Source organism: Adelges cooleyi, unplaced genomic scaffold, assembly GCF_023614345.1.
Source record: "Adelges cooleyi isolate 19-005CV unplaced genomic scaffold, UGA_ACOO_1.1 ACOO_flye_CR_arks_rails_tigmint_CR_PRNA_376, whole genome shotgun sequence".
NCBI lineage: Eukaryota > Metazoa > Arthropoda > Insecta > Hemiptera > Adelgidae > Adelges > Adelges cooleyi.
Genome location: NW_026096053.1, coordinates 5,446,686 through 5,469,683, shown reverse-complemented (window position 1 = coordinate 5,469,683; position 22,998 = coordinate 5,446,686). Strand labels below are relative to the sequence as shown.

Here is a 22,998-nt window from a genome sequence, read left to right as displayed (position 1 = left end):
TTATAATATATAATATATATATATATATATATATATATATATATATATATATTAAAATAAGAATACGATGCAATTAATACGGACCACGACATAAAATAAGGATTTTTTTAAGGTGGCAGGTGTTTATTTTAATTTTATTATAATATTATAATTTGGCTTTAATATATATTATTACATATTTGATAACCAACTCGCTAAAATCTACACAGTATTTATCGTAAGGTACGAAATGATATGTCATACACCAGTGTATAAATATAATATAATATATAAATATATCGTTATATTATATTATACTCCTTGTGTGTATTTTAGGATTCGTTTAAACAATAATAGTAATAATAATAATAATAATTTGTATGTCATATTTTATTTACATGGTACAAAATTGTTAAGCCTAAGTACGGTGTGAGAAAATATAGCCAACGTCGCTCGAGAAGAACTAGCGCAATATTGCCGTATATAATATAAATAGTATAATAATATTATTACATTACAGTAATACAGATCTAGAAATAATTTTTAGAAGAAAATAAATATGTATTTATATATAATAATATAAGTTTATATGTTTTTTTTTATTACTATTTTATTATAATATTTCTTTTGTTGCGCGCATACGTTTCTGCTGGAAGCCCAACTTTTAACCTATACTGAACATAGACCTATCAGTTATATTATTATACTCTGGTTACTACCAGTTACCCGGTCAATGATACTGTATGTTAACAAGCTGCGTCTTACGACAGGCACCAAACTTTTTTTTTTTTTTTTTCTTTAAATAGTTATTTCGTCAACAATAATATTATAAATAATATCGGTAATAATCTTCAAACAAAACAAAAAGAAATTCACAGCATGAAAGCAGCAGTGGTCATAATGAAAATCCCCATCGACAACTTCGTCATGTACAATTTGGTCCCTCCGCTCATAGTACAATTCCTATCAGCCTTCATACTCTCTGTCGAAAGAAACAGTTAACAATTGGTTGATGTGTAAAATAGTAAAAACTAAAAATGTTTTTATTATAATAAATCGAATTCGGCTTACTTGAAATCGATGTAATGTCGGGAACGTAGTTTTTCCAAAATGCGCATTGTTCCAATCGAGGTCCGACGCCGGTAGAAGTGTTATTGGTGTCCAATGTCAAAAACTCTTTTCCGTAAGCCGTGTGGATTGGCCATTTTGGAATTACCCACGAGCCGTCAATTGTCTTGCTCGGATTTCTGGAAAACATCAGTATAGTGCTGTAAGTATTATATTTTGATTTTTGGTACAAATTATAGATAATACATACAATTCTATCGTAATCGGTAACACAAATAGAAAATCATATCAGGAGATGCCCAAGGCCCCGAGTATTTATTTACAATTTATTATAGGTTTTCCGTATCTATATTATATTGACATGAATATGTTTTGTGGTTGGGGTTCTATTAAAAATTTGCTTTTTTTTAATCACTTTTGTCACATATTGTGCCCCAGGATAGGGAGGAGGGGAAGAAAATGCGGAGGAGTAGGTATGGACCGAATCAGCTGATTGTGCAGGATTGAAAGCGCCATAACACATGATCATGATTCAAAATGTCATTCCATCGAAAGAAAGATTTGCAAATAATATTTTTTTGTAGTTCGACAAAATTTTACTAGTCATAAAATGTATTATTTTTTTTTTTTGGCTTCCCATGTATAAGTAAATTTTATATTCATTAACAAATTATTTGTAATTTTTGTTTCCACGATATGAGTAATGATAGTAGGCTGTTTGCTAGTGAAAACCAATGAATTGGTCAGTTTGCTATTATTATTATCAATAAAAGTTTTATCTCTCTCCTAATAATATTACAATTTATGATATTTTATTTAAAAATTTTCCCTTAAATTGTTTAGTATCTTAAAAGTCATATAGTATAACTATATTATTCTTTGTTATTAATGTAACAGAACAGCTTTGCAGTCGGATTATTTTTTATACAAATGATACAAAAGTGTATTTATATCTGACCGAGAAAATAAATTGCATTAGAACTATGACGATTGATTAAAATTTGAGTTTTAAAACACTATTTTATTGTGTCAAAAATATAAGCTCTATACAGAAATTTCTCAAAAACTAAAAATGGCGTCTTTGTTTTAGCAGATTTAAGATTGAAACTCGCCGGGCTCAGGCAAAGTTCATCACGCTTGCTACGTCCTTGACCTTATTTCTCCAAGAGTGATGACTGATGAGAAACTTTTGTGAACGCCACTGCCAAGTTGACTTTTGCAATATAAACGTATTTATTTATTTTTAATTAGTTTTCGAAACTAATTATTTCAAACAATTGGTTCTTATGAAGAATAACAAAAAAAAAAAAAAAAAATACCTATAAGGTATAAAATATACCTTGGACAAAATTGAAAAAAATGTGTTTTTTTTAAATGTAAACAATAAAAAACATATTTTAAACTATTAAAACAAGTTTGAAAAATATATTTTTTTATTATAAATCGTTTTGTTTAAAATAAATAAAAACAAACTAATAAAAGTAAGTAGTTTTATTAGACATGCTTTTTTATACATGGTATATTCTTATAATGGGATATACCTAATTTAGTTACTCGTATAGAACGGCGTTTGATCAATCACGATAATCCATTAACAGTTTATGGAACTAATTTGTTTATGAATGTAAATGGTGTATTGTACATTTTACAAAAATGTATTATTGATTTTTTTTTTCGTTGGAACTAAGTACTTACCCTTAGTAATGAGTAGTAGTATATTATTTTTTAGTTTTAAGGTAGTCTCTTTTCTTTTTAAAGATTTTAAGAACACCAATACACTTTGTCAAGAATATTTTATACCCTAGTTAAGTCCCTGTTTGTGATAAAAAGATTTACGCCGTAAAATTCTACATTTATATACTTACAAATAACAATTATTTTTTAATTAAAAAAAAAAAATACTCACCCCGTCTTTGCGAAATTGGTCCAGTATCTCATTATTTTTTTGCTAAGTTCAATTTCTTCAACTTCATAACCTTTGGATGGATTTAACGGATCTCCAAACACATAGCTGATTTCATCCCCATGCATTACGCCTGTCCACTTCGGCCATGGATTATTCAACGAACGGTGTTTAAAGTAGTACATGTACACGTTGTTGCCAGCTGCGGCATACGATTGTGCAAATTCGTTAACGTTGCATGTAAATTGATAGTCTCCGACCATTTTATCGAGAGCGTTTCGGTTTTTTATCGGATCATTGGGATTCAACCAGTCGGTGTATTCGAACTCTATGGCGGCTTTAACCGCCGCGTCTGCGTGTGGGTTGATTTTCCCCAAAGCTTTAATGAAGTCTTCACGAGACACTAGTACGTTTTCCTCTTTTTTAAACAACTCTGTCAAGTAATAAATGATCCAATAATAACCCTCTTCGGAATTGCTACCCATCAGTATATTTGTTTTCTTGTAGTTGTTGGTTGCCAGCGATTTCTGTGGGTAATCGTCGAGAAAAGCACCGTCGACGACTGGGACAAATGGAAACTGACAAATGCCCATTTCGTCCCATTCTTTTTCCACTATTGCCGAACTGTTTGCTTGTCTCAAACACTCTATAGTTTTTCCAATGTTCTTTCTGTCGTGCGGACAGCCCATTCTCTCTGCGAGGTGAAGTCCTCTTTTGAAGCTCTCTTCCCTAGACAAAATTGCCCAAGGCGCTGTCGACGACCCAGATTCCATAATTGCCTGATTGAAAAGGTTCCTGCTCAACGGCGACAGAAGGTGCAGCGAAGCGGAAACAGCGCCCGCGGATTCGCCAAAAATAGTGATATTATTTGGATTTCCGCCAAAGAACTTGATGTTGTCGTGGACCCATTGCAAGGCCATCAATTGATCAAACAGACCAGCGTTTCCGGGCACGTCTTCGGTATCGAAGTAGAGAAATCCTAACGACGCAAGTCTGTACTGCATCGACACTATAATAACGTTTTCTTCGGACACCATTATTTTGGGATCGTAAATGTCTAAAGTAGCAGACCCTGAATAAAACCCTCCTCCGAATATCCAAACCATTACAGCTGCGTTTTGTGGTCTAGGCTTTGGTACGACCACGTTAATGTAAAGACAATCTTCGGACACGGGAGAGTTGGGATTCCACATTGTCGACCCTGGGAAATCACCGAATACCGTGTCAAAGATTTGAACACACGTGTTAGGAGGTTCAGTACAGTTCATAATAGTCTCCGGCTGTGTGTTATCCCATCGATCAATAGGACGGGGATGTCTAAATCTGAGATTTCCTGAAATATAACAATTTGCAAGTTAAAGAACTCGCTTTTTAAATTAAAAATAGCAATACAAATAAAAACCACCAACCCAATGGTTTTTGTGCATAAGGTATGCCTAGCCACGCGTCGACCAACTTTCCAGTTGATGCTGCTTGTGTGATTCCTCTGATCTTGCCCTTGGTTGTACGGATAATCAACGGGTCGTCGGTTTGAAATGAATCATAACCGTTTCCATTTGGCTTAAACGCATTTTCACGATCATTTTCGAACTCAGACCGGCTGCATAAGACAACATTTTACAATTAGTAATAATAATATGTTGTTCAGTCGTGTCGGACGTGACGAATTACCTTTGTCTGTGGTTTATGTTTCGTTTTTCGGTATATTCGGGTTCTTGAGCAAACATATCCGATGCCCGTTGTCTAAAAACGCGATCAGGATCATGACTGATAATTTGAGGTTCTAATATGTCTTCTGCCGTTGGCGAGCCAGAACTTTGATGTCTGGCATGGCGTAACGCAAGTCCATGGCACAAAGCTACCAAGTAGCACAACCAAATCAACCATTGGACCATTTCAAAGTCTAAAAATGATTAACAATTTTTTAGTTAACAATAATGGTTTCACGCAGTTTGTATTGGTATAGTTTAAGTTTTATATAAATAATCGTCATTTAACGATAAAAATTAGAAATAGAGTTAGGAATGTTGGTGTTACAGCCCCCCCCCCCCCCAATTTCACACAACAAATTCTGTTCCTTCATATATATAGTTTATAGATCAGAAATCGTCTATTGGGTAATTTTTAAGACCAAATGTCTGATAAAAATATGCGTTCAAAATCGAGAAAAATACTTTCAGTTTTAAAAAGCGGCGTCTTTCAAAATAAAAATCGTTAAAATAACTACAATTTGTATTATTTGTACACAACTCTACTAATCTAAAGTCAAATATAAAAAATTAACCCTTTTCCTCTGGTGGGGTTGAAACTTTTTATTTCTATTTTTTTATACACAGTATTTGGATTAAAACATTTCTGAAGATCTCCGCCGTCTTGTTACCTTATTTTTTCTTAACTTACAGGTACTTTTTTTTATCGTACACAAAGTATATACTTATATTACATTATAAAAAATTATTATACATTTCAAATAATTTGTAGTTTTATAAAAATAAAAACATTGAAATAAATAGATTTCCATAACTTTCAGCACTGATGTTTTAGTAGAAAAAAACATTTTAATTAAGTAGTTTTTTTTTCTCTGGTGCTAAATGTTTACGGTTTTGTTTATTTAAGACTATATTTTTTATGCCCATTACAAACTTTGTAGAATGACAGGTTATAGTGCCTCCCGGTTTACATTTACTTCTATATATAGGACCAGTAGAAAAAATAATTATACATGAGAGTACTTTAAAAACTAATTTTTTGTAATAGTTGTTACTACTATATTTTTAATTTATGCAAAATGTTGCTAAATAAAAAACAGAACCTACTCTTATCTTACCCCACAAGTAAATAAAACTATTCACTTCATGGATTTTATAAGAATTAAACATACTATTTCAATATAATGCATAGGGATGTGTTCTTTTATGGATTGACCTAGAGATAATTCTTTTTTGACCTTTTCAACTTAGTAAACAGTAAATAATAAATAATACTGTTCAGGAGTTATCACTTGTAATGCTTACATCTCGTTTAAATTTATAGTTATGTTTGGAAAATTGATGACTATTTAAGCACCATTCGAATTCAGATATTCACATTAAGTGAAAACTATTATTACTTTTGTCATTAAGAGGAACAATTTAGTCGAATGTAATGTAAAACTTAATGTGAATTATTTGTATTAAAAAAATATAATGATTAAATGGAAAAAGCTTGAAAAAACTATTTCAACCCATTTCTACGAAAAATCCACATAACATATATCTTTTTGTGTTGGCGGTTTTTTTATTTTTTTTCTGTTATACGAAAAAATAAATAAAATCAAACAACGTTTTAAAGAGAAAATTGTAGTATTAACGAAGAGCTATAAAAAAAAGTAGTCTTATAAGGATAATATTAGGTAAAATAGACCCGTTTTACTTATACTAGCTTGCATACGATTTTATATATGTACACACAACAAACATCGTTCGTTTTTATGCGAAGAAATTAGTCTACCGAACTAACCTTATTAAAACCACCGAAACTGGTAGCTTAGGTATACATACATATACGACATACGTATATAAAATGGTCCTAATCAAACATAAACGTGGTGCGTTATACCTCACAGGTTAAAATCAGAAAGATAAAAAAATTGACATTTATATACGTATTGTAATATACTAAAATATGTATAACGTCGCTTTGGAATAATACACTGAAAGTTTCAAAACACATCGGATAAAACTAGATTTAAACGAGATGAATGAGTGCGGATGAAGTATGAAAACCCGATCCCTCTTATATAGAGCAACCCAATCTCCAACGCTAACGTATTTTGTCTGGAAACAAACTTTTCAAATTACCAAAGTGCTGTGACATATAAAATTCACAAAATTGATAACCTTTATATCGACATAAAGTACTCGGCTAATCTATTCTTTAAAAAATTATGTTGTTACGTAGAAACAAACAAGTGAATAAACCACGAACACGTGACAGGCCACTTTATAGATAAAAGTTATAATAATATATAATTATAAGACGTTTCACACTTCTTTTAATACTTTAACATACTTTAACATCTTATAATTTATAACAAGAAGAAAAATTGTTTTTTTTTTGCATTAAGATTTAATTAAGATTAAAAATTAATTATGTAGGTATCAATTTAGAGTATTTAAAAAAAACTTAATTAGTCATTAGAAAAAAAATAGTACTTAAAAAATAACTAACGTGTTTAGTCAAAAGTGTTAAGTGAATTTGACAATATATATCATGATAGTCAAGAATAAAAAAATAATAATAATATAATGAAAAAAGATGATTGAACAACGTTAAGAAATAATCATTATGCTACATTTCTAAACGCGCGTCGTTTAAAACCACACACTTGTCGTTCAAAACCGCACATTCTTCATAGGTCAAAACCATACACATTTTTTCTTTTGTCAATCGGGTAAATTAGATCGGGTCAATAAAACAAAACCACACACATTTTCAGGTAAATTTAAAATAAGAATTGATTGGAAACAATATTAAATTTTAAGTTATTTTTCTTAAAATTAATTATAGATTTTCTAAAATGTGTCATATGTTAAGGGAATATTTAAAAAATACAAAATTGGATAAAATATTTTTAAAAATGTTTACATTTTAAAATTTCTTAATTTGCCCAAACTCACATCCTATTTTTTAAATATTGAATTAGGCTTATTTTATTATTTACTAAATATTTTATGAAGTGTTTTTTGTGAAAAAATATAATGAACTAGTAATTGCACCCTTGTTCTTATAGATGTAGAATATATCAAATGTAGTATGAATACTCAATATAGACATAAGACATAAGAGCCATTTTTAAGAATACATTTTTTTCCTTGGAATAATAGCAAATACCCGTTGTAACATTAATATTTAATGACGAAGCCTTTTTTGAAAGTAAAATGTATTTACACACAAGCACACTCACATTTAAATATTAATATAATATTATTGTGTTTCAAAAACCTTGACCTCAAGCTTTTGTTGTACGCTAGCATATTTTCTTGTTTTTTTGTACTTTTTCTATGATTCTTTGACGAAACGACCCCGATCCATTTTTTTTAAATCGTGCATTTATAGTGCAATTTACGAGCATCATATAGAGCACGGTTGATTCTCATAAAAAGCGTTTCATGAAAACTTAAAAAAAAAAAAAGTATTAAGCATAATATAGAAAAAAAATTACCGGCGGTACTAATGCGTTTTACACTACATATTTATACCATGAAAAAAAATATATATAATATATTTATGTTTTGCTATTTAAAGGCCGAGTGGCTTTTCAAAGCGTGTTTTTCAAATCAAAAATATATATATTTATTTTGTTTTCAAACGGATATCGCATTTTTTTTTAACAACGTCCAAGCAGGTGCTCGAGGGCGTACTCGAATTAAACGTTAATGCCGGCGACTAGAATTTACAATTTTAATGTCTGCAAAAAGTTAACAAAACATAATACATTAAACGACAGTGCAGTGGTTCAAGCCGGAACAAAACGTTTGTACTGAAAAAAAAAACAACAACAACAAATCTACTCGAATTTTGAAAATAACACACTAATTGTACGCCGTGTAAACAGATTTAGCTTTAGATTGAGTCGAACGCGTCCGTGCGTGCATTAAACCGTTAAGCGGTTGTATAACATAATTGAATATATTATTCGGGTGCAGCCTTTGGGGCGCAAAACGAATGGGTCCCATTAAGTAATTACGCCATCGCCTCGCATACCGTTTAATAAATCCCGCGAACAAGATAGTTTGTAAAAATTATTCAAAACATCGTCCCCACGCCACCACCTTCCCCCGGCTAAGCACTCTGGCGGCGGTCCGCATTAATTTGTAAAACGTTTTTTTTTTTTTCCAACTCTTCATGTATACACCACACTGTAATTTTATATGGGAACACGTTCGGGGTGCCGTCCACGATTTTTCCCCCTTGTATGGGCCCGTTTTACACGCGACCTCAGAGGCCCTGCTACCCCCATCGTGATTAATCGTCCACTAAAAGCCCGCGTAATTCCACGGTTGGCAAAGATAAACGATTGCTGGCGGAGGGGAAGGCATATTATAGTAGAAGGTTGCCATCGGGCCGCGCGTGTGCGAGAGGAAATCGATTTGCCGGTTGTCCCCTTTGGACAGACATGTCTGCACGCCGTATTATTGTCATACGTATACGTATGTATGTGTGTGTACAGTGTTATAAGGTAAAGATTTTTTTCCCTCCCGAAACGGTAATGTAGGGCTGAGCCGCCGCTGAGTGCACGTCGTCATTGTGGTTAATGCAATGAGGAAGCCAATAGTTAGCGGCGATCAACGATATAGCGAGGGTTCGGATCATGTGAAACGTGACACAGTTTGCGCGTACACTGTCATTCAGCACCGCCTCCGTTTAATAGATATATAGTATATAATTGATAATAATACACCATCACTGGATTTAGCCAAGACAATCTCGAGCAAATTCAATTCGAACAGTACGGCAAACATGTTAACAAATAACAAAACGCACAACGTCTTTGACCAGCCATAACGATTTATCGTGTCCTCCCGTGTAAGTTATACTCTAAGAGACAATGGTAAAAGTGTCCATTTGTTATCCTAAAAATGTTCACAATAACTATGCGTTAGTTCAATAGTTCTTCTAAATAATACGGTTAAGAGTACTTTCATCCAGCAACAGTTATCGCAGAATAAAAATTATCATATCCAACAATTAATAATCAATTTTAATCTACGATAATCAGAAATTCAAACCCTGAAAAAAATGTATTCCGTAACGAGCTAGGGTCACGACGAAAAGCCATTAAGAACCAATTGCTAATTAGAACATATTTTATGTTAATGTTACTTGAAAAAAAACTTCTCAAACGCTTAAACTTGTCGATGGATTTGGTCAAGTCGCGTTATCCGTTAATGTACTTTTTTATTGAACTTAATGTTAATTATTAACGCACACTATTTTTTTAGATAAATATATTTAAAAACTAATGATTACTGAATACTTTTATTATCTCGCGAAAACGATTCATTTAATAAATAATTTTGTTGAGTATTTAACCGAAGAATTTCAACCTCCGTTTGTATAGTTATTTGTATCGTCAGAAACACAAAATATATGGGTTTCCTTTTTAACGCGCATTTTAGTGTTTTTTTTTTACTCGGGTGAAGAAATAGGGGCATTATGAAGATTTTACTGTCCTGAGAAATTGTGAACTTAATATTTTCGGAATATGCAAATTTAATCCACGGGTTGGTAGTACTCGATGGCAAGTTTGTTATGGTAGATATCCTTACTGTGTGTCTACCAGACATGAAACAAATCAACCCGACATAAGCGTGTAAGCGGTGCCATCGCCTAGACACACGGCCTTTCGACTCGGGTTTTAAGTGTAAAACGCACGCTATATAGTGCATAAGTATTATGTACAATTTGTCGTGCTTGCAGGTGTATATATAATATAAAATATACACCGCACTTGTAGTTAAACGTGGATACCTGTATTTAAAATTTGAAATTAGGTCAAGGGTCGTACGGAAATCTAGCAAGGAGTACTATGTGTACAGATAAGGAAAACATAAAATCAAATGACACGGAATACTGTATTACACGTTTTACAAATGTCTCGGTGAAATACTACAAAAAGATGACCTCTAATCCCCCATATAATGGTCCTGGTCGAGTTTGCACGTAAAACGAGCATGTCGTGTTGCCTAAATATTATTATCCGCAATGCGGGCGAAATGATGGGCCCGCAGTTGTATTCCATGACCCTTTTATAGGTATACTATACAGAGCACGCGTGAAGACTTGAATTTACTCTATGAATAATTTGTGAATTAACTAGCATTCACTTTGCCGTCCGCGTTATTATTTGAATTTGACCTTATCAGATGTTCCGTTAAACGAGTCTAGATTCATTGGTCCCGAGTTACAAGATTAAAATAAAAACCCTCAATAGTCATTTTCATCATGGTCCGTATAGTCAGTCGGTTACGTTTTGTAGTTTTGAGACACAATAAAAAAATAATTGAATACTATTTCTTAGGAGACTTTTAGTAGATCAATATTGGTAGATTCGTTTATACATGGTTACCTATTTAAAATTAATCACACTACTATTACTATAGATTCTACTATAACTTATTAGAGTTATTAAAAAGTATACTCTTCTGAGCGGAATTCAAGTACTTTGACAATGTTTATGAACACAAAGAGCAATTCTGTTATTATGGGCTAGAAAGAGTCATCTCTGAAAATGTCAATCTTAAAATAAATATGATTCTAATACGCCCAGTTATTTTATACATTTCTGAAACATGGACCTTCGAGAGTGCGAAAAAAAACAGTCTTAACTGTCTTAAAAGCCGAAAACAACTAAATAAAATCAACTTTGGTTTTAGCACCAGTGCAGATCATTGATATTATACGTTAGGATGTGCTATCATGGTGCATTTTGTTTGCTAGATAAGGTCATAAGGATGAAGTGAATGATTAACTTGGAGGTATTGCGTATCAGAGAGTAGGGCTCTTGAGCTAAGAGTTAATAGAGTAAATGTGATCATGTAAGAAAGATAACATAAAGGTTATCAAGGAAATTTCAAGGGAAGTCTAAAATGAAATGACATCCAGGTACTTTGAATATAAACTCTGTTAACTTAACGTAAGTCATTATTTTTATCGATTTAAAGAAGAAACTTTTAATTTAACCAAGTTACTTGTTTTTAATGTAACTTGATTTAAACTAAATGGTCGTTGATAGGGGCTAGAAACATATTTTAATGCCATGTTTTCTAATTGACATTTTTATGTTTTAGCTCTGGCACATAACCGAAAAAAACGTTATTTACAAAAGCGTATCTGATAAGAGATTAGAGATGAGGGAAGTGGTTGGGGTTGGGGGTTGAGTGTGGAGTGGAGTTGGGAATGGGTGCGGGGGTGGGGTTGGGGGCATAAGTTGTATTCACAACGTTCAAACCAGAACTGAACTAAAATGAATTTAAGAGGTCACATTTTTATGAATTCTTTTAAGCCAGATATTAAACACTAAAATATTAGCCAGAAACTTGATATCTTTTAATTACTAGCCACCTTAGATACTAGCTTGTTACTGCTTGTTAATATACTATATCATTATCTATAATTCCACCACTACTCTAAATGTATGTTGGTACTTCAACGAGACATGAAAATGCTCTTTCGTGGTTGCAGACTCGGCAGAAAAATGCTTTTTTTTTCACAGACGTGTGTAACCAGTAACTGTCGAATTTTTTAATAATAACCGTGTTAATAAAAACAAAAATTCTATAATATATGTATTAGTTACTTTAAAACACCAATAATTATTATTCCTAGTGTTACGTTATTTTTTAGAACTACGTTCAGCGTAAACTTCACCGTCCGCATGAGATGTAGTTTAAACTTTGGCCTTTTGATAATATATCTTATTGTACTCGAGCAAAACTCAAGAAAGAAATTCAATTCCCTATTGTCTGGCTGGACGAAAAATGGCAACAGCATATATAGACATGTAGGCAAGGGATGAATATGTCGTACCTACAAATTTAATATCCGCCGGCAAGCTCACTGGCGTATTCATGCGGGTCAAAACCACCGACAAACGCGACGTATGGCGTTTTTACCGTTGAAAGGTTTACATCCATTGTGTGGATGTAAATTGTCCCCGTACAATGGCCATGGCCGTTGGTCGGTTTAGTTCTTTGTGTGCTTTTATTTATTTGTATACAAATGTGATTACACAACATGACGCGAATGAGCTTAATGTAATAATATACGCGTGACAATAAAATAATTTGAAATTGTCAAGTGAAAAAAAAAGAAGAACTTTTTTTGTAAGGGTGTGAAATTAAAAATATAACATAAACTATTTTTCTTTTCTCCGAATTGTAATATTGTTTGTTGTCATTAAACTTTACGGTGTTATTTTCTGAAAAGAACTTGGGACAAAAAAAAATCGATCCGTCGATACAACGGCGTGTCCATTTATTGTGTATACGTATACTTTATGAGGTACCTCATACATAATATAAAGGTTAAGACGTTCGAAAAAATAATTAATTGTTGATGTTTTTAATAATATTATACTTTTTTATAGGGGTAAGGAGCTTAATAATTCGATTTGTTACAACAATAAAATAACGTTATTCTAGCCGTGTAAATATCTTATAATTAGGCAGTGTTTAAAATACTATTGTTAGATATATATATACGAAATAATAATATTTGATGAAAATGTTGATAAAGAGTTAAAATTTAATAAAAAATCAACCAAATTCAAAAACTCCATATTATTAAAAACTCATCAATTATTTCTTACAGAATGTTTTTGATCAAATATTTTTTAGCTTCGATACTAAAGCTGTATGTACAGTATTTTTATTTGGACATTTGTTTATTAGTATCTGTTGTTTTTTTAAGATTTAAAAATAGTACATAATAAGTAATTAATTAATAATTGAATATATATCGTTGTTTTAAATGCTAATTTTGAAAGTGTATTCCATGTACTGAGAAAAAATGTGTTAAAATTATTTTTTTGTAATATTTTTCAAAAAAATATTAGCTGGCCAGGGTTTAAATAATTAAAAAATATGTTTTTAGCTGTCCGCGGTGATAAAATACTTATTAAATATGTTCTGTTCACTGCATTTTATTTAAACGCTTATCAATTATACTATATAACATGAAATAATTATAACATTATTTTAAACAATTTTTTAATTGTTTTTGAACACTGTTATTAATATAAACGTTAACTAAATATTTTTATTATATTTTATTAGAAGTAGGTAGGTATCGGTTTTTAAATTAAAATTAACGTTTTCACATGATAGTTACATTTATACTTTTGTTATAATAATTCAAAGATATTCAATAATTTCAATTTTCAATTTCTGCGTGGGAAAAATGTTAACACCATAAGTAAAAAAGCTCTTCTATATTGTTTTTCTTTATCAGTTTATGTAAAAATAGTTTTTTTATTTAAATATTTATTGACATTTTTAATTAAAATTATAAACTTGTAATCTATAAATACAATGCTCACAGTAAATAACCCAATCGTTTTTATATTATTTCAAACATATTTTTTAAATACTTTCAAGAAGGTTTCAAATTGAGATTTATAATGTTTGATCATTTATAAATTATAATGACATTATTTTATATGAACGGTTTTATTAATAAAAATGGCTACTGAAAATACTTAATTCTAATATATTTAATATATTTAAACGCTAACCGAAGTATTATTGTTCATAAATATTAACGTGAACCTAAAAACAAATAGCAATCTTAAAAACACTTTAATACCGGAAATACATTAAAGTACTGGCTGACATTTCGTTAGTCGAAAAATAATATTCTACTACAAGCTCTTACCGTTAAATGCATTTTCAATCCGTTCATTTAAATTCGAGTTCATGATTAATGATTGAAAACTAAAAATGATTTAGATCAAAAAGACGTTGACTTTTGGAATGGTGTTGAAGTTGACATTTTTATCTTAGTCGAATTACCTTCGAAATTTACATAGACAATATTTTATACATGAAAATATATTTACTGAGAATTTCTTTTTATTATACATATATATTGAAATTATGGAAAACATATAAATCACGTTAAGAAAAACCAAACAAGGAAAAACTAGGAAATCATTATTCCACCGGCTAGTTTTATTTGCAATAAAAAAATATTACACTTAATCGTTAATTTCTAAATAATTATTACTTGCAAACAACTAATAAAGTTTAAATTTAGTAACTCAAATTTTTTTAACGTTTTGTAAAATACTCATAATTAGTCCTTATAATAATAAGGTCTAAGTAGTAAGACTTAGACCTTAGGTATGATAAGACTGCAATATTAAACATATATAAGTAAAAATTATCTACTGTTACCAACAATAATTTTCGTACTTATAAATGCTAATATAAACCTACCCACACAGGAATTGGAAGATAAAACAATATTGTTTTGGTGATTTCATAAGTTAAGGGATAGTTATAAAAGCAAAAACATTAAAATAACAGTAAGCAATAATTTGTCTAAATAAATATCTATAAAACTTTTGAGTTGAAATGTTGCAGGGGAAAAATATGTAGAAAACTATTTTCAAAAGTAATTTCCAAAATATTATAAAATAATAGATATGTTGTACAACTTCTCTTATCTGCTGATTTTACCCTTATTTGAAAACGAGATGTTCGAATAAGCCTACAGAAAAAATTTATATCTTATTCCAGATAATATAACTTGGAGTATCACACAATTTTTGGTCTATTTCCAACGTTTCTGCACGCGACACGTTAGCGTGCAATAGGTTCGGTACGATAATTGGATTGTGCACGAGTAGTATCGTTCTGACGGGATATCTTGTTTAACTCGGAACGCATTTACATATTATTATTGTAATTTTTCATTTAACAAAACACATAGATTAGGTCCGAGAGCGAGGAAAAATCTCATCAAAATGACTTGGTGCTCGTATCCGGGGGAAAATCAATATCTTCTCTCCCTCTCTCGACAACGGTCTGTCCCTACTCCTATCCTCCCTTCCCCTCTCACTCGCTCTCTCTCTCTCCCTTTCACAATACACCTCGTCCAAACTGTTTTTCCACGGTTCAACAAAACGAAGCAATATTTTCATGGTCTGCCATAACCGTCGTATTATAATAATTTATTTCGGTGGGGCGAAATCGACCGATGGCATTTTAATTACGGCCGGAAGTGCTGCACGGCAGAGATATATATTTACAAATTCTCATTTATCACTTATGCTATGTATGTATTGTTTCGGTTTTACTACTTTGGAAAATTATATATATATGTATAGGCTACTATCTTTCCGTTGAATTTAAACAGTTGTTTGTTTTTCTAAGGGGAAAAATATCAAACGCCAGCCCTCGTCTAACACGCCTTTTTGATGGTTTTTCAAACTCTCTCGCGAGTAACGATCGTTTGTTTTTATTTTATTACTATTTTTGTTGTTGTTGTTGTTATTGTTATTATTTTTGTCATCATCGGCTACGACATGGACGCAATAGTGAGGGTATAGGGAAAATTTCAAACGGTTTTGTGTTAAAAAAATTACAGAAAATATCCGCTCTTCCATGTAGAACTGGCGAGGGGTAACTGTCCAAACAGGGGTTATGGCCACGAATACTATACATAAAAACGAGTTAAATATTACACGCACAGCTAAAATATATTGTAAAACAAACTGTTTGTCAAATACCAATAATAAGTTGGTAAACATGTTTTAAAAATATTTCTGAAATGTTATACAACAATTTTGATGTTTTGGAAATATCTATTTAATGCATCTTGGTTATTCATATTTTATACCCTGCGAATATATATCATTTTACAATATTAAAAACATTTTATGCTTAGAAAAATGGCCTTTAAATTTGAGTTAAAAGTGGCACCCATATAATTTTTTTATTATTATTTGTTGTATAATCATATGATGTGGTAAATTTTTTTAAAGCGAAAGTTATAGTGGTGCATAACATGTGATATAGTAGTTAACAGCATAAATATTTTCTGAAATTAAATTACTAGGTATATTTGACAAATTGTATTCGATTAGCTATGAAAGATCGAAAACTGGATAATAGTGGATCATAGGTACCATATGATTTAAGTTTTTATATAAATAGGTCATGGTTTACTCTGTCGAAAGCTTTTTCTAGGTCGGTAAAAAACAACATCCATTTGCGTACATCATTAAATGAATCTAATATCGAGTGCTTAAGAATGATTCAATTCATAAAACGCATTCATAAAAAAAAAAACGCTGATATTAACTGATGTTGTTCAGAATATCACTTAAGAAAAATCACTCTTATATTATATCCATAAATTAAACATAATTTATTTAAAGTACTAACCATTTATTTGAGCAAAACAGTTTTTTTTTATAATGGAAATAATTTATCATTTGTACATCACTTATTATCACACCCAAATACCCGGTTAACTCTATACAACAACTTTGACTGATTTTTAACCCGGGCGCATACATTTTCTTTTTTACTTAGTATATTTTCATAAGGTGCACATTTTGGGTAAAATACATTTTCCACTTGTGCTGTTTCAACAACATGAACCAGTTTATCAATTTAACTGCTTTATTTATTTGTCACAGAGTTGGCAAAGGAAAAAACCAAACCCAGCGGTTAAGTCTTTTATTGGGCTTACTCTAAAAAACTTAACTGGGTAGCATTTTTATAAATAAAAAACGGGCTATTGCCATCTCTAGTTGTGATTTATTTGTAGCTCTAGGAAATTTTTATTAAACAGTTATTTATAGGACTCGTTGCAGAGTTCAAGTACTGCATAGTTACTGCTTTTGGGGCTGTGAATTATACTGATTGTCCAGGTAGTTTCTTTACCCATATTTATGCGCTCAACCCTTGTGTTGCACCCTTGTTATTTCACCCAAAAGTGTTGTTTAGTAATGGTTATTGATTCGTTGCTTTTCAATTAAATAAGTCGTTAAAGCTCCGCCGCGGTACCCCAGAGCGGTTCGCCGAACCTTAAATAGTGGAAATTATTTATAACCGGAGGATTTCGAGAAGCAAAATTATTCATAGTTTGAACAAAATAATTTAATAATCTCATCCCTTGTTTTCTTATACAAGCAACTTATACAGCGCTCGGTGCCATCATACATTTTTAATATGTTTTGTTTTGCCGTATTTCTAGGCCCGAAACGGAACGTTGTTGTTCTTATAAGATTGATCGCTGCCAGAGTTTTACTTCAGGAAAAAAAAACAATGTTGTCTTGTCTAACCTACACTCAAAGTTCAGCACGTTTGTTTTTTTTTGGAAAACTAGTTTAACTTAATGTTAAAAAATAAACTTAGTTAAATTAAGTTACTTCTTTAAAAAGATAAAAATGTAACTCATTAAGTTAAAAGTTAAGGAAAAAGTAACTTTTAGCTTATGGCTGGTATCACTCTTATGGTGTTCTATAGAACTAGCAATAATAAACGAAAATTTAACTATAGAATATCAACGTGGGAATATTTACACATTTACAATTTTAATATAATTTAACATTTATTATTAGTACATCTTGCTCAAAAATTATCATAATTATTGTGTATTAAAGCAGAAATATTTAAATTCAAAAACCAAATGCTGGGTTACATAGAATAAAAAAGTTAGTTAGCATTATTCTTTGAAATAAGTAAAATTAATAAACCTGAAATAAAGTAAAACAATAGATAATTAACTATTAACTATAGAACAAAAAAATATATATCAAGAGTAAAATTTAATTTTTTATCACGAATAATTTAATTGTTGACTAATTAGAAACTAATTTATTTGCTTAACTGACTGATATTGCAGGATTAAGTTTAAAACATATTAATTAGTCATTATTAAATATTAATTGTGATTACAATAAAGAAAATGGTCCAAGGATTTTTGAAATTGCAAAAATGAATTTTGCACCACCCATAAAAATTTGAATCTAAGTAAATCATAAATATTTTTTGCTTGTCTCTAAATAAGATAAATTATACAATTAAATGAAAGTAAATGATAATAAATTAATCATACATTTAATGTTCATTTTTAATAATGTATCAATAATTTAGGGGAACGATTCTTTTTTATGTTATCATAACAATAATTTAGTTTGTGCACTTGACATAGGTTATAGGTATTGTTGTTATAACGTAATACTAATATGGTAATGTTATCCAACAAGGGTTGAATACCTTGTATGTCACCACCACTCTTACTCTCATGTCGACCAAAGACAAAAACCATTACCGTAGTAGACTGTATGAATGAAAAAATAGGTCTTTACGCTAATAACTTGACCCACCTCTAAATCTCTAATCCCATTGTCAAGTATTAACTGGAAAATCTGCCCGCGCTAATTAATAAACGGACAAAATCCTATATATAATTACAAAATTTGGTGTTTACCGCATTATTTACTTTCAATAGTTCTAAAAGAAAAGAATTTCATAAATTCGATTAAAAAATTTTTTTCTAAAGTTTTCCATTATTAATTAGCGCGTTTCCATCGGTGTTAAAACCCAATTATTTTATGTTGTCAGTAAAACATTTAAAGCTTTGGTTTGAATAAAAAAGCACTACCATTACATGTCTTTTAAAATAAACTCGGTTTATTATTTTGTCGACAATACCAGAGGAAATAATATTTTGCTAATGATGAAATTAACTGCGAATAAAAGATTAGATTTTTTAATAAATGTTTAGTGAATTTCCTATAAGTTAGAAAAAATGTATGTATTTATTAATATACTTTCAAAAATCTGTGTTTCAGTTTAAGAAATAAACTTTAAATAGTCGAGCATTAATTAACAAATTTTCCAATCCAAATATATAATATATGATGTACTATGCCCTTTTAACGATTTTTTAAAAGTAATTTTAAGCTTAAGTCGTTATTTAATTTATACGTAATGTGAATAGTTTTAATCATAAAATTTAAAAAAAAACTTCAAGATAGTACGAGTTGATCTTTCAATTAATATCAACACTATGCGTACCATATATGATAAATATGTTTATCATATATCAACTCCAACCGATTAGTCTTACCATCGTCTGTGGTTAGGTACATCTTATATAAACTTTAATATATTTAATACAATTGATACACCTATTAATTATATTGTATTAATACTCAATTCCACACGAATAATTCTTTATTCTAAAATATATATTTTGATTGTAATTTTTTTAACAACATTTTTTTCCTTACATTTATATTAAATTTATAAATGTTTACACATCACACCCAAAGTTATCAATATTATATAATATAATTAACTACGACCTACGATAGTTATAAGGTTAAGTTTGTGTAATTAAAGTTTCTAACTAGCCACAAGCGGATAGACCCACCAGGATACCAACAAATCCCGGTAGGCCCTTTCCTCGTTACGCTTTTTCTATATTTTATACTATATAGGGTGATTCATAAAAGATAAACCACTAAGTTTCTCTTAGAATAATTGTAATTTTGTAGTCCTTCTTTTTAAGACACTTTAGTTTGTGTTATTTTATAATATCAAACAATACTCAAATTTAGATTTTTCCTTTTTTTTCCCCAGAGGTCTATAATCTTTTAAACTCAAATGGTAAACAGAAGTTAAAAATTTAGGACGGGAGGAGGAGTGCTGTAGAGTAATGCGTGCAAATAAAAATATTACTACATTCCACCCTTCCTCCCGTCTTAAATTTTAAACTTTAACCAATTTAAATTTAATCATCCAAAACTGGCTATTGACCAGTCAAAATGTTCAGCATATTATTAATTTTAAAAGGTACCTAATAAAATATGTACGTTGCTATTTAAGATTTAAAAGTTTATATAGCTCTGGAAAGTACTAAAAAACAAATATTTAATAATTTTCCGTAAAATACAAAGGTAAAGAAAAACTAAAAAAATAACAATAGCTACTACACTAATCTATGAATTTTGATTATTTAACGTATTATTCGTGAAAATGTACGTTTATATATTATATTAGAATTACCGGATTTATACTTTTTATAACAATTTTTTTTATACTAATAACATTTTCTAAAGCTCGACAAAAAAAATGTATTTCAGTCGGTCCCGTTCTACGAGACGAAGGTTAGACCCTTTTTGTACATTTTTCTTGTAAACAAATTTAGCCTATTCGTCTCGGTTAATCTAGCCGTTTTATTGATAGGTACTCCAATTCTTTCACAGTGTTACAATAAACTGTCACAATTTTTTTTATCAAATAGAAGCGCGCCGTTACTTTGAATCGTCGATACGTCTGCCCACCTCCGTCACTTATGAAATGGGGGTTTAATTTGTATTTTAACGCTTACCCGATTTCCGTATTGCCAACAAGTTCGGTCATCAAAATGGTAAATTTTAGCAAAATTTCGGCGAGGAAAACCGCTGTCTCTCTGGTCGCCAGACTAGATCATATCCGGTTGTTGGCGCAAAACGATTCTGCCAAAACTGGTCGTCCGGACGTGGAAAACGTTTCGGATAATTGTATTGGCCAAAAAAAAAAAAATATATATATATATAATAAAAAAACTCGTGCGGAAAGTCCAAGACTTGTGCGCTGAACTTGTGACCGCGGTTCGAGCGACGGCTAACGACTGGCATACTACGGCGGCGACGTGGCTATACGTTTTCCCCTTTGGTTGTACGCAGGACCGCATTGCGTCGTCCCATACCTGCACAAGCACACAACTCTTCCCGTTTTGATTGATTCGGGAGGTCAACCCACAGGAAAAAAAAAAGAAGTCTTTTCACCACCTCCCTCTCACCCTTTCAACCATTTCGCGGCGATCTCTTCAACCCGCCCGGGGCACCACATATACATCATAACAATATGTTTCAACCGTAGCCAGTTATGATTTCAATATAGCCATACAGCCACCTATACTATACCGATTAATACTAGCCACTACTACAACAGCTGCCCATATTGCAACCACCCCCCCCCCCCGCCGATGACTTCAATCTAGTAGTACATACACAGTAAACACACACACACACACTATACTATGACAAGTCCGATTTGGTAATGAAATTGAATTATTTCTGTTAGGTACTCTATTTTATGAGAACCATAATACCTACCTGTATCTTTTTTTTTTATTACGTTATAAACGCAACTAAAATAAATCGGTGGCAGAAAGGTGATAATTAAATCAATACAACAAGCACGTATATTTATTTTGAAAAATGTTCTCGTGAGAGTAGGAATAATAATGTCGTTTGCTCATTTTTATACTTAGCTCTTACCCAGTCTGGCCTTAGCTGTTTTTTTGTGCTTCCTGTAAAATGTGGTTTTATGAACCCTATCTGAAAGTAGTGATTCATGTATAATTTCATGTTACAGAAACAGTCAAACTATGGAAAAATGACTATAGCAAAACAATTTTCAAATAAAATCAATTAAAAAACAGTTTTTCACGTTCGAGTTAAAATAATATTTTAAAGGGTGGTTTTCGGGGGGTAACTTTTAAAAATCAAATGGAAACGTACAAACGTATAAATGGAAAAAAGTAATCAAATATTGGTTAAATGTTATCAACAATTGCATTAAATATTCACTAATTGGCAAGTACATGATCGTTTTCATATTTAAAGTCTAAAATCATACTTAGTTATAACATTATGTACGAGTATATTTAACTTTTTTATATTTCTTTAAAAGTTTAACAATATTTCAAAAAATATAAATTTTTTCTCGGTGTCTTAGACAACATTTTGGGGATTTGGATATTTTTTATTTTACTTAAATGGCCCCTCAAAACATTTAATTAGAATAATTTGTTGATTCTTAATTTTATTACTGTGCCTTTACATTTTTTAAACTTTTTTATAGAAAGATCTTATTGTTTTCTGTTAAAGTAAATATGTTTTAAAATTAATTTTTGAAGGAGTAGGACGAAACCCAAAGCCTAGTTTTTATCAAAATAATATTAAAAATTTTTAAATACTAAGAAAAAAAGGGATTATTAGTTTTTTTTGTACTATTCGCATATTATAATAAATGTAGTCGTCCAACAAATTTGATAAAATAATTACAAATTAAAATAATAATAATTAATTATTCAGATTAAAGATATCATTTTTTAATTTTTCAAATATAGCCTAGAATAATCTCTAAGAAAAAAGTTTGTAATTAGCATTTGTGTAATATTCTTGAAATTAAAAAAAATGTTATAACTTCGACAGACCTTCAAAAATGATAATTTTCATATAATTCGAATTAATTCTATTAAAACAATTGGTATACTTATTAAAAAGAGTTGAGCAATAATTTTATTACAACCATTCTCCCAAACCGTTTCTACATAGATAATATTAATTTGTTAATTATATAAAACTGTTTGACAAAAAATGATTTTTAACAAAAAAGTATTTTTTTTTTTAACATAGGTCTTTAGTAAACAAAATAATAAAATTGAGAATACTTTAATAATATAAAAAGTTCTAACAAAAACAACGTTTATTA

The 22,998-nt window shown here is 30.5% G+C and overlaps 1 protein-coding gene across 1 annotated transcript; it reads right to left on the bottom strand.

The window, feature by feature from the left end:
* Nucleotides 1-51: 51 nt before the first annotated feature.
* Nucleotides 52-21,113, bottom strand: LOC126840893 (acetylcholinesterase-like). Its single transcript, XM_050576884.1, has 6 exons — nucleotides 20,846-21,113; nucleotides 4,622-4,853; nucleotides 4,360-4,550; nucleotides 2,954-4,283; nucleotides 1,051-1,226; nucleotides 52-961 (listed from the first exon to the last, which is right to left on the bottom strand). The coding sequence occupies exons 2-6, from the start codon at nucleotides 4,843-4,845 to the stop codon at nucleotides 852-854; spliced, it is 2,031 nt and encodes a 676-aa protein (XP_050432841.1). The 5' UTR covers nucleotides 4,846-4,853; nucleotides 20,846-21,113; the 3' UTR covers nucleotides 52-851.
* Nucleotides 21,114-22,998: the final 1,885 nt, after the last annotated feature.